The sequence below is a fragment of the Sinocyclocheilus anshuiensis genome, unplaced genomic scaffold, assembly GCF_001515605.1.
Source record: "Sinocyclocheilus anshuiensis isolate Anshui unplaced genomic scaffold, SAMN03320099.WGS_v1.1 scaffold227, whole genome shotgun sequence".
Classification (NCBI taxonomy): Eukaryota; Metazoa; Chordata; class Actinopteri; order Cypriniformes; family Cyprinidae; genus Sinocyclocheilus; species Sinocyclocheilus anshuiensis.
In genome coordinates, this window is record NW_015549590.1 from 749,885 (window position 1) to 760,871 (window position 10,987).

The following is a 10,987-nucleotide window of genomic DNA, read 5'->3' on the forward strand; positions in this document are numbered from 1 at the left end:
AGTAAAATGAATTCTCAGTGAATTTCTAAATAGCATACAACACTGCAGTTTATTATAATTAATATGCACCTGATAACTAACACTAGATCAATAAGAGACATCAGGGCATTGTTCTGTGTATCATTTTAATGACTCTCCCAGTTTCCTGTTTTTAGTGCATGCGTCTAACTGTTTCAAATGCTTCACTAGATGCACCATGGGGTGCATCTAGCTGTGGGATTATTTGCTTTGTGCATCAAGTGGTTTAGTGTTTGGTTTGTCTTGCGTGCAGGAGTTTGAGCGGGCGAATACACAGCGTGTGCGTCAGCTCTTTAACTCTGTGGATGAGCTGCTGTATGAGGGGAGAGTCAGCAGCCGCTCAGAGTCACTGCAGGAGGAGTGTGAGGAGTGGAACGGACACACCCCTCATCTCAGGTACAGCTCCTTTGTGAAAAAAAAAAATGTGACTGTTCTGTGGCTAAAAGGGTTAGGTAAATTTAGAATTTCAAAAAATTAAAAAAATGTAATCAAAAGTTCTATTCATCATATAATCCTGGGGAAGAAAATCACAGTTTCCACAAAAAAGCAGTTTTCTACATTGAGTGGGTGGTGACAAGCAACTTAATCAATATTAACATATTTTGAGCTGTTGTATAAAAGCACTATCACTATTACTTCACAGAAACTGCCCAAGGCGTCGTTGATTGTTATAATATAGGCTAACATTCACAAATTAGGAACGGAGATTTTTTTCCCAAGCTTTGTATTGCTTTACTTTATCCCGTTTAAACCAAAATCAAAATTCAGCAAATTCAATAATTGAATTAGGATTGAAAAGGAATTTTTAAATAATTTCTAAAGCTTGCACAACCCTGCTAACTGATACTGTCTTGTTGTGCTTCATCCTTGACTACAGAATTTTAGGGAATCAGATGGAGCCTCCTAAACAGGAGGGTGTTCAGTACATCTGCAGACGAGAGTCCAGTGCCAGAACCTCCTTCTTCTCCCCACCCAGCTGTCTGGACAAAAGAGAAGACCATAGCGAGTAAGCCCCTCAATAACATGAAATTATCTAAATTAATTTGAACAAAAATTAACAAATATACATGGATTAGATTTACTGTTAATGCAAATGTATGCCCATTATTAATTAGTTGCTTTGTTTTAAGGATATAGCAGCTCACAGCTGGAATAATTTCATTATTTAAACTGTATAAAAGTTTTCTCATTGAAAACAGAATGAATGAAACTGTGATTTATATGTGGTTCCATTTAATAGTTGTTCAGTGAGACTTAATGAGTCCTCTTGAGTCTCCATTTAGGGCACTGAGCAGTGATGGAGGTCTGTCTGGCTGAGGGCCAGTGCAGATGGTTGGAAAAAGCCTGTAAAACTTGTCAGGGAAGAACAGAAATCTCAGATATTTATTTCCAAGAAACCCTAATTGATTACTGGCAGTGTGTTTCACACCTCCTTTGTATGAAATGCTTTAAGTCAGGTGTCATAAAATCAGTAAATTAGTTTAAAGAGAGTATAATTAGATATACTACATTTCAAAAGTTTGCTGTCAGTAAGATTTTTAAAGAAGCCAATACTTTTATTCAGCAAGAACTCATTAAATTGATTAAAAGTGACAGTAGAGACATTTATAATCTTACAAAAGATTTCAAATAAATGCTGTTCTTTTAAACTTTCTATTCATCAAAGAATCCTGAAAAATGTATTACAGTTTCCACAAAAATATTAAGCAGCACAACTGTTTTCAGCATTGACAATAATATGAAGAAAATGTTTCGTAATCATCCAATAAGCCTATTAGAATGATTTCTGAAGGATCATGTTACACTGAAGGCTGGAGATATCACAGGAATAAATTACATTTTTAAATATGTAAAAGTAGAAAACGGTTATTTTAAATTGTAAAAAATTTCATAATATCAATGTTTTACTGTATTTTGATCAAACAAATGCAGCCTTGGTGAGCATAAGAGACTTATTTCAAAAGTCTTACCATCCTCAAACTTTTGAACTATAATATAATATAATATAATATAATATAATATAATATAATATAATATAATTATATATCACTTTAGGATAGGGACCAATTCTCACTGTTAACTAGTTGCTTATTAGCATGCCTGTAATTAACATATTGGATGTTTATTAGTACTTATAAAGCACATATTCTTCATGACCATATTTTACATCCCTAATCCTACCCAATACCTAAACTTAATAACTACCTTACTAACTATTAATAAGCATAAAATTAGGAGTTTACTGAGGCAAAAGTCGTAATTGGACCTTAAAATAAAGTGTGTATATATAATAATATAATTACTGTTATATTATTATTATTATTATTATTAATTACTATTATAATATAATATAATATAATACAATTTTATGTATATATGTAGATTTTAATATATAATATGTAGATAAATATGTAGTGTAATATGTAGAAGTTCAATTTAAACTAATGTTCTTCTACAATTTCTTGTCGTTATGTACAATTTATCACAATATTATGTTTATCGTTAGAGTTACTCCTGAACTTTTTAAGGTCAATCTTATTTTACGAAAAATGTTTGGGGTCGTTTATCTCTTGATTAATGGGCTCAAGCTATTGATTGGTTCCTGGGCTTAGCTCTTTTTGCTTGACTGCACTTATCTATTGTTTTGAAATATGCACGGAAGCCTATCATACATTATACATTTGATATAACACATAAAACCAACCCTCAAGGAGGAGGCCTCTCACCTGATTAAAAATATGCAATATGTTATGAAGACACTGCACTGAACATGTCCACAGGCGATGCATTTATCAGTCTGGCCTGGCTGTGGCGGGATTTTGCTTCCTCCCTCATTTCTCTCTCTCTCTCCCTCTGCCTGCAGGCTGTATGTAGCAGGCCGCAGTCTGGCCCCGGGACTTTGGTGTGAGCAGTCTGTCCAGAGCTCCAGCTCTCCTTTTTATGAGCATTCACTCAACCTCTCAGAGGAAGAGGAGGTGTATGAAGCAGAGGGCAGCATTGAGGAGTTTTTGGCTTATGATGGAAAAGAAATGTACGTTACAAGTTATCCTTTACTCAGTGTGCTAAGAATTTTTTTCTAAGATTTATATACTCAATATACTAAATTAATATGAATCATTCCCCTCTAATATTATGCAACAGAGGCAGAAATAGCTTTTGCTTTTCCTTCATAAACAAACCATAATTGTAGGGAAGACTGAGGCAAGTTGTCACACTTTTTACTCCGGTGAATATTTTTCACTGTAGGTTTATTTTTGAAAATACACATACCTTAAATTCTTAGCTTCTAAAAAGACTTCTAAAAAAAAAAACATTTCAGCTGGTACTGCCCAAGAAAAAAAGATACAGTTAATTAAACACTCTTTTATGACAATATGTCTCAGTAATGGTTGGTTTTCACAATGTAACCTGCTATTAAACAGCTTATTTTATTCAGCAAAATCTAAACAGTAAACTAATAATTGAAAAACAAAACAGTTCATTAAAGAGCAAAAGTGTAAAAGATAACATGCAAAAATATATAAGTATTGTTATTATTATTATTATTATTATTTTTTTTTGTAATTATTATTTAAGATTGCATACCTGTATATTGTCATTAAAAATATATTGTAAAAATTTATTGTTTTTTCCATAACATTAAGAACACATATGACAACATACTCATATAAAACTAAATGCATGATATTGAATATCATGAATATCATGATATTTAAATTTTAGTTTGGAGGTAATAATAAATAACAAACTAACTGGATCTTTGACTCAAACTCACTGTGATATGCAGTAGTCATTGTGACAACTAGCCCCAGTCTACCTTACTCTTGGTTTCCATTGAATCAAATGTCTTTGTATTTCAATAGATATTCAGTAACTGGCCATCTGAATTCTGCAAATACTATGCTGCCTCGTTACATCCTCTGTTTTCTGCCGTTTTATTCACCATAAATGGACTAAGGCATTCTGTCAGAAGGGAATATTTTGTTATAATAACTTGCGTAATTCTTTTGACTGTAGGGAAGAGGAGGAGGTGGATCAGAGGAAGTCTTCATCCGTGGCCCCCAGGGGTGGAGTCCCCTCGGTATCCCCTCATGCATGCATCCGTGACGCAGTTGCAGATGAGCTATTTGATGACATATGGAGGGAGGTGGTGGGTCTTCTGGAGGAGCTCTTACACAAGTACTGGGAGAAACAGCTCCCGGGTGTGTCTGAATTACTGAATATCTAAACCAGCAGAATTAGCCAACAGTACATGTTTGATCACTTGATCCTGTGTGGGTGAAGAACACAGCTTTTGCATACTTAAAGACCCCATGAGTGGAGTTTTCAGCATCTTTACTCCAATCTTCAGAAATTATTCTAACATGCTGATTTGCTGCTCAATAAACATTTAATATTATTATATATGTTGTAAACAATCGAGCTGCTTAATATTTTTGTGGAAACCATGATGAAAATGGATGAACGCTTTGATATGGCTCACCAAAACTTTACGTTCAACTTCAATTTCAATAGGAAATACATCAGCACAGGACAATTGTCTTTGTCAAAGCATTTCAAATGGATGTAAACAATACATAAATATGTTTTAAAAAATAATTATTAATGATAAAAACTCAACAATGAAAGGATCCTTGATGCCTCAGCATGAACTGTATTTGTCCCCAAGTCTGTTTGTGCTACTCTATGGCATTTTGGAGTAATAAAATGAAATTCAGTTGTTAATCTGCCAGCACTTAAGTGCACTGTTAGTGATTTCCCTAAATCCCTAATGTTCTCTTGGCATCAGATGGAGCAACACAGAGGAGAACATTAGAGAGCTCCAGTCAAGAGCCTTCATCTCAACTCGCTGTTAAAGGACATCATCTTCTGTTGTCCAGAGGTTCCAGCAGCAGAACCACACTCCTGTCAACATGCAGCAATAATGTACAGGTGATAACTTACCAAACCATGTCCTGATTATTACTTTGTCTTCATATTATTAATGTATCATTTCTTCTGTCAGGAGTCAAGTGCTTACAAGATTAATTTAAATGGTGTTATGACAATCCAAGCAAAGCCACTGCAACAGAGGCATCAGGAATTTAGTGAGAGAGCGCTGTAAGTCTTTTGGATTTTGGAAAGTTAATATCTAACCCTACAAAAATGCTATTTATATTTTTTCTAAGACAATTTAATAAGGAGCAGAATTAAGGAATATATTAACTGCAGATAAATCAATATGAAAACAAATGAAGACCTACAACTTGATCTGTCTTGGCTCCTCTTAAGGTATGACCCAGATGATGGAGCAAATGTGTTGATGTGTGTGAAGACCCAGGCTCTGAGAGGGTCCGGTATACTCATACAGAAACCCGCAGCCCAGCGCAGACTCCCCAGACTCAGTGGCAGGGTTCGGATGTACCACAACCTAACGGCAAACGGAAGCCAAATCTTACGAGGAACTAGACTGTGAGCCGTAACTGTGCACACATGATTAAAGAGTTTAAAGGAACTGTTCAAATGTTGTTCCAAACCCATATGACTTTCTTTCTTTCTTTTGTGGAACACAAACAGAAAGCTTTAAAATAACAAAAGAGCACCATGGATGTATCATAAAAGTAGTCCACATGAATTTTGCATAATGGTTCAAGTTTTTAAAGCCATGTGATAACTTTGTGTGAGGAGCTTCATTAAATTAAAGTCAGTATTCATTAATAATATTGACATCCACCCTATTTCTTCTCCCTAGTTGGCACTATCATGAAAGTTAGTGAAAAAAGTAGATTAATTTCACATTTTTTCGCTTTTATTTATAAAACACTATACAATACAGATTTCAAAGCAGCTTCACGGTATTAAATAAGAAAATAACATCATTAATGTTTTAAAGTCCTTAAATTATGAAACAAATGAAATTTCAACTGTAAAGCAGCTCTAAAAAGATAATAATGTCATTACTCAGCTCAGTTTAGTTCAGTAACAGTGTTAATGTTGCAAAGTTCATTAGTTCTGAACAGGGGTTTTCTAGCCTTTTATCACACACTCACAAAGGTTGCCTTTATTTTTATCTTCTTTTTTAATTCTGTTTGGGATATTAATGGATATAAATCCTCTTTACCTGCAGTACAGAGTCGTTCACAAGTTGTGCGTGTAGTAAAGAGCTGCTTAGTTGTTGACAAATGGTAGACATTTGCAAGTGCAATGGATTGTAGGTAAATATCCATCTCAGTCAGCACTCGTTTTGTTTTCTGTCTTATAAAATATCCCATTACTATTCCGGTGTGAGAAACCGCTGCAAATGATTTAGTGCATGGGTGAACTGTCTGAATGAATCAAAAACCATTTCAGATATGCAAACACATTTGACCAATTAGATCAAAATAGTGATTTATTCGTGAATTAGGCATCACTATTTCTGATTCTAAACAACGGATAGAAAACGCATATGATGATTGCTAAAATATTATCAAAGAAAATTATTGTCAATAAAATGATTCTCAGACAAACTGTATGTCAATCCCACTGACACACAAGGACTTATCAGTAATATTTTACTGGGGCACAGCGGTATAACAGTTCAATAACTGTTAATGTTGCAGATTTCATTATTTACAAAACTAATTTTATTCAGCTATAAAGCAGCTCTATAGAAGACAATTATTATCCAGTGAACAAATTGTTATTTTGAGTCAGATATTTTCAATTGAATCAGTTCATAGTTCAGCAAACTGGTCTGAATGATTTGTTGATAAATCATACCGATTCACTTCTTAAGTTCAACTCACTGACTGACTGATCGGTGGTTAACAGGTCCCTGGAGGGGAGATTGTGTATAATTAACGATTTTGAACTGTTTATCATATGGCTCTAGAATGTAATACACAAAACATATGGGCCGCTTTTATGATACTTTTAAGATACTTTTGTAGCATTCTTTTTGAAGCTTGAAAGCTCCAGTCCCAATTCATTGTAACGTGTGAAGCGTAATTTCTTCTTATGTGCTCCTCTGAGAATGTTTTTTGGGTGAACTATACCTCTGCGTGCACCATTTTATATCCTCACAAGTTTTACATGAAGAGGTTCTGTTGCAGCAACTCCTTTATGCATGATGCAATTCTTTCAGAATATGTGGCTGCAGATTATTCAATGCAGGGTCTACTGGGGTCCCGTTATAACAGGCCGAGGCCTTCTTTTGAAATGCAGACTTCTTTTAAAAGCGCTTGTTAAATTGGTCCCTCAAGCTGCATTGCACCTTATTAATTGTAACACTTTTAACCTTGTCATCACTTGGAAAAATCACAGAAGTAGCGCTGAGCTCCTGCAGGGATATCAGGCATGGGTAAACATGCAGAATGCTAATTATAGTAAGTATGTGTTCTTGGGTTTGTTTCGCACAGATCCACTGTGAATGAAAGCCTGCCCTCTCCACCGGTGAGTGCGGTTCAGAGCCACAGGCTTCCTCAGATACACTCTGAGTCTCAAGAGCAAGAATACTATGCACCTATTTCCAGGCTTGTGCAGGTAACAAGCCACACCAGTGTTACTGTGGCCTGCAGACTATTGATCTGCCTATCTGAAGAGATTCATGCTACTCCCTCGCCACCTTGATTTATTTTTTTCACACATACTTGCAGTACATTACCATTCAAAAGTCTAGGGTCGGTAAGATTTTTTTTTCTTTTTGAAAGAAATTAATATTTTTATTCTGCAAGGATGCAATGAATTTCTATAAAAATGTAAGACTTTTACACTGTTTAAAAAATTATTTTGAACTTTGTTTATCAAAGAATCCTGAAATAATGTATCATGGTTTCCACAGAATATTAAGCAGCACAACTGTATTAAGAATTGATAATAATAATAAGAAATGTTCTTGAGCAGTGAATCAGCATATTAGAGTGATTTCTGAAGGATGTGACACTAAAGACTGAAGAATAATGATGCTTAAAATTCAGCTTTACCATCACAGGACAATAGAAAATAGAAAAATGTTATTTTAAATTCTCATATTTCACAACATTAATATTTTTACTGTGTTTTACATATGTGTTTTTGATCACATAGGCTTGGTGCGCAAAAGACTTGAAAAAAATGTTACAAATATTTTCGACCCCACATTTTTTAATGGTAGTGTATATACATGAAACACATATTTCACAAACATAATCTGATGGATTTAACATTTGAAACTGCCTTATACTAGCTATACGTGGTAAAGTCTATGTCAACCTTGTCTTTCACACCTCTAGTGAAACCAAACACATTAGAATAGACCAACCATCCTATGACTTTTTCAAAACCTGAAAAAAAAATTGCCTTCACAGGCAATCCATGAAGTCAATTAGACATCAAATGTTTATGAAACATCCTGTCTGCAAAGATGACTTCATGTAGTTGGGTTTTAAAGACAGAATATATGTCCTTCGTGGTTAATGATATCCCACAATTATGTACTTGTGGTTAATGAAAAAAATTAAAATACAGACAGATGGAGTGGTTGTATTAAATCATAGATGTTCATTTATTAATTTCCAGCTGTTAACAAGGAAGCAAGTATTGTAGTGATTAAATATTTGCTTATATAAAATATTTGCAAAGCTATCTCATTTGAATTAGATTTGAATTTATTTGAAATTATGGTGAAAACTGTCTGAAACCTTTCAGCAGAGCAGCTGCCTTTGGTTTTGGACAGAACTTAAGTGTAAATCCACAAGCAGAAAGATGTTTCGGCATCCCACGAAAGAAAAGCTAGCCGTGTGGACTCTGATCTCTGTAAACAGAGATAGCAGCAGTTTTCTAAATGGCTGAAAGGGGCATACTGACTCCATGGTCTGGTTGACTTGACACTGAAAACAGTAAACATGGTTGCCCTTTTCCCTTTTACAGAAAATTCAGAGTATTTAAAAATAATACCTAAATTTGAATTGGAAGGAATATTTTTTAAACAGTTCTGTGCAAGTAAAGATGGTTGGCTATTCAGTCTGCACTGATTTAGTTTGGTTTCACAATCAAAGCTGTAATCTTTCTCTGTATTTCTTAGCTCAGAGGAAGGATCCTAAGAGGCAGCGCTACCAGTGTCATGCATGCAGTAAACAACCTCCCACCTCTGAGAGAGCCCACCCTGATGCTGGAGTCTCTGTCTCAGCCCAATACTACTCACACATTCAGAGTAAATCTACCCTGCAATTATGATTACAGTACAGTAGTGTAGATGAAAACAGCATACATTGCAGATGACAACACATACATTAAACAGAAGTCTTGACGACGTACATGTACAGTCAGGAGTCATTGTGATATCAGATGTTATGCAGTTATAGCTATAGGTAACCAGCAGTTTAATGTAGAACAAATCCAAATACCAAAACTGCATTTCTATACAACTTTGTAGAAACATGACACCACCCCTAACAAGGAAGTGATATAGATACTTTCCTGCTGTGGTAACAGTGCGTGAAATAGGAGGTAAATACAGAGGAGTCTATTGTTAGATGTAACTCATGCCATGCTTTTGTTCTGCAGTCTGACACCCCAATGAAAAGGTCCTTCACACCCATGGATTTTGCCTGTAACATGAGGACAAGTCGAGGACTTGTCAAAGGTGGGTTACTTTTACTAAGTAGGTGCCTGATCTGGCCAGTGGCAGGAGGAACAACACAGACATACAGTACCATGAATTTGCCTTCTACAGTTTTACTTCCTAAAAATAAGTCATAGAAGAAAAATAAGATGTATTGTAAGCTTTTTCTGTATGTCTCTTAGGTGAGAGCACACCGATGGGAGTGACAGGCTTCAGTATGGGCATCACCAGCTCTACAGCTAGTGGGTTTTTGGAGTGTGTCACACCCAGCAGGAGGCGTCTACCCTGCGCTGACGGGGATGGAGGGAACATGCCCCTGATCGGATCTATAGGTCAATGCACTACTGCTTATTATTTTTAATTTAATACAGAAACAACAGTTTATTAGTTAGTGTCACATAGTTTAAATCTATTGCCTTTTGTTTATGTTTACTTAATATGCAACTTTAAAGCCTGAACCATTTAACTTTGCAGAGTATACTCCATAGACTGCGTAGAATAAACAAATGAATGATCCAGAAAAACAAGCAATGACAAAGGGGCTTTAATTAAAAGGAATATATGAGTTCTTTGTGAGAATTATTTTATTTATTTAGCTTTTGGGACACTGGAGATTAATTAACACGTTCAATAAGGCACGGCCCTGGTAAAGAAGAGATTCACACAATGAAAATATTTCATCAAGTCTGAGTCTGCTCATCAATACCATCTGCTTTCAGGTGGCCAGAATCACCGGAAACAGCTGAGCCGGTTTCCAGTGCATGTGAGGAAGAAATTTCAACCTGTCATGCCATAGCATCGGAGTTAATTTTGTAATTAAACAAAAGAGCTTAATGAGCCATATGATTATGAATACAATAGACTGATATGCACTGTCATAATTTCAGTTGATTGTGATTTGCTGATGTCCAGTCACATGCAGTGCCTTCAGTTTATGGACTTGACAGTTTTTCACATTGACCTCAACATCTGGAGCAAACAGACCTCCCTGTTTTTTACCTTTTTTTAAAATGATGAAGAATGAATGCCAGTCTTCTTTTGTTATTGTAAGTTAATGCATATTTCATGTAAAGTATAATATTTATTTGTTTATACTGCTTAAACAGATGTCTGCGGCCAACAGGTTGATTAAAAGACAATTCATAGCCTAATTATTTTTATTTTTCAGTGATATCAATTCTACCAAACTGTTTGGTTCAGCAAAATTTTATTAAGATGTTTATCTGCTTGCTGGAGTCATTAGCAATAAAATGGTTGTATAATTTGGCAAAGGTTCAGTGATATATCACAGTGATCATCAGAGGTGCTTTTCTGTCTTTAACAAAAGACTTGGCAGAGCTCTTCCATGGGAGAATTTGTCCCAGTAAACCATAACACACATACAAAAAGCCACCAGTAATATGCCAG

At 35.2% G+C, this 10,987-nt stretch overlaps 1 protein-coding gene across 1 annotated transcript in view; it reads left to right on the forward strand.

The window, feature by feature from the left end:
• The window catches only part of LOC107658018 (protein FAM149A-like), a 16,016-nt gene extending 5,295 nt beyond the window's left edge, over positions 1–10,721 (forward strand). Inside the window, exons 4-15 of the mRNA XM_016446395.1 lie at positions 272–414; positions 896–1,024; positions 2,882–3,049; positions 4,036–4,220; positions 4,808–4,950; positions 5,024–5,118; positions 5,290–5,469; positions 7,398–7,521; positions 9,041–9,169; positions 9,523–9,601; positions 9,763–9,912; positions 10,300–10,721. Of these exons, the coding sequence (XP_016301881.1) occupies positions 272–414; positions 896–1,024; positions 2,882–3,049; positions 4,036–4,220; positions 4,808–4,950; positions 5,024–5,118; positions 5,290–5,469; positions 7,398–7,521; positions 9,041–9,169; positions 9,523–9,601; positions 9,763–9,912; positions 10,300–10,376 (1,602 nt within the window). The 3' untranslated portion in view covers positions 10,377–10,721. The remainder of the gene's footprint in view (positions 1–271; positions 415–895; positions 1,025–2,881; positions 3,050–4,035; positions 4,221–4,807; positions 4,951–5,023; positions 5,119–5,289; positions 5,470–7,397; positions 7,522–9,040; positions 9,170–9,522; positions 9,602–9,762; positions 9,913–10,299) is intronic.
• Positions 10,722–10,987: the final 266 nt, after the last annotated feature.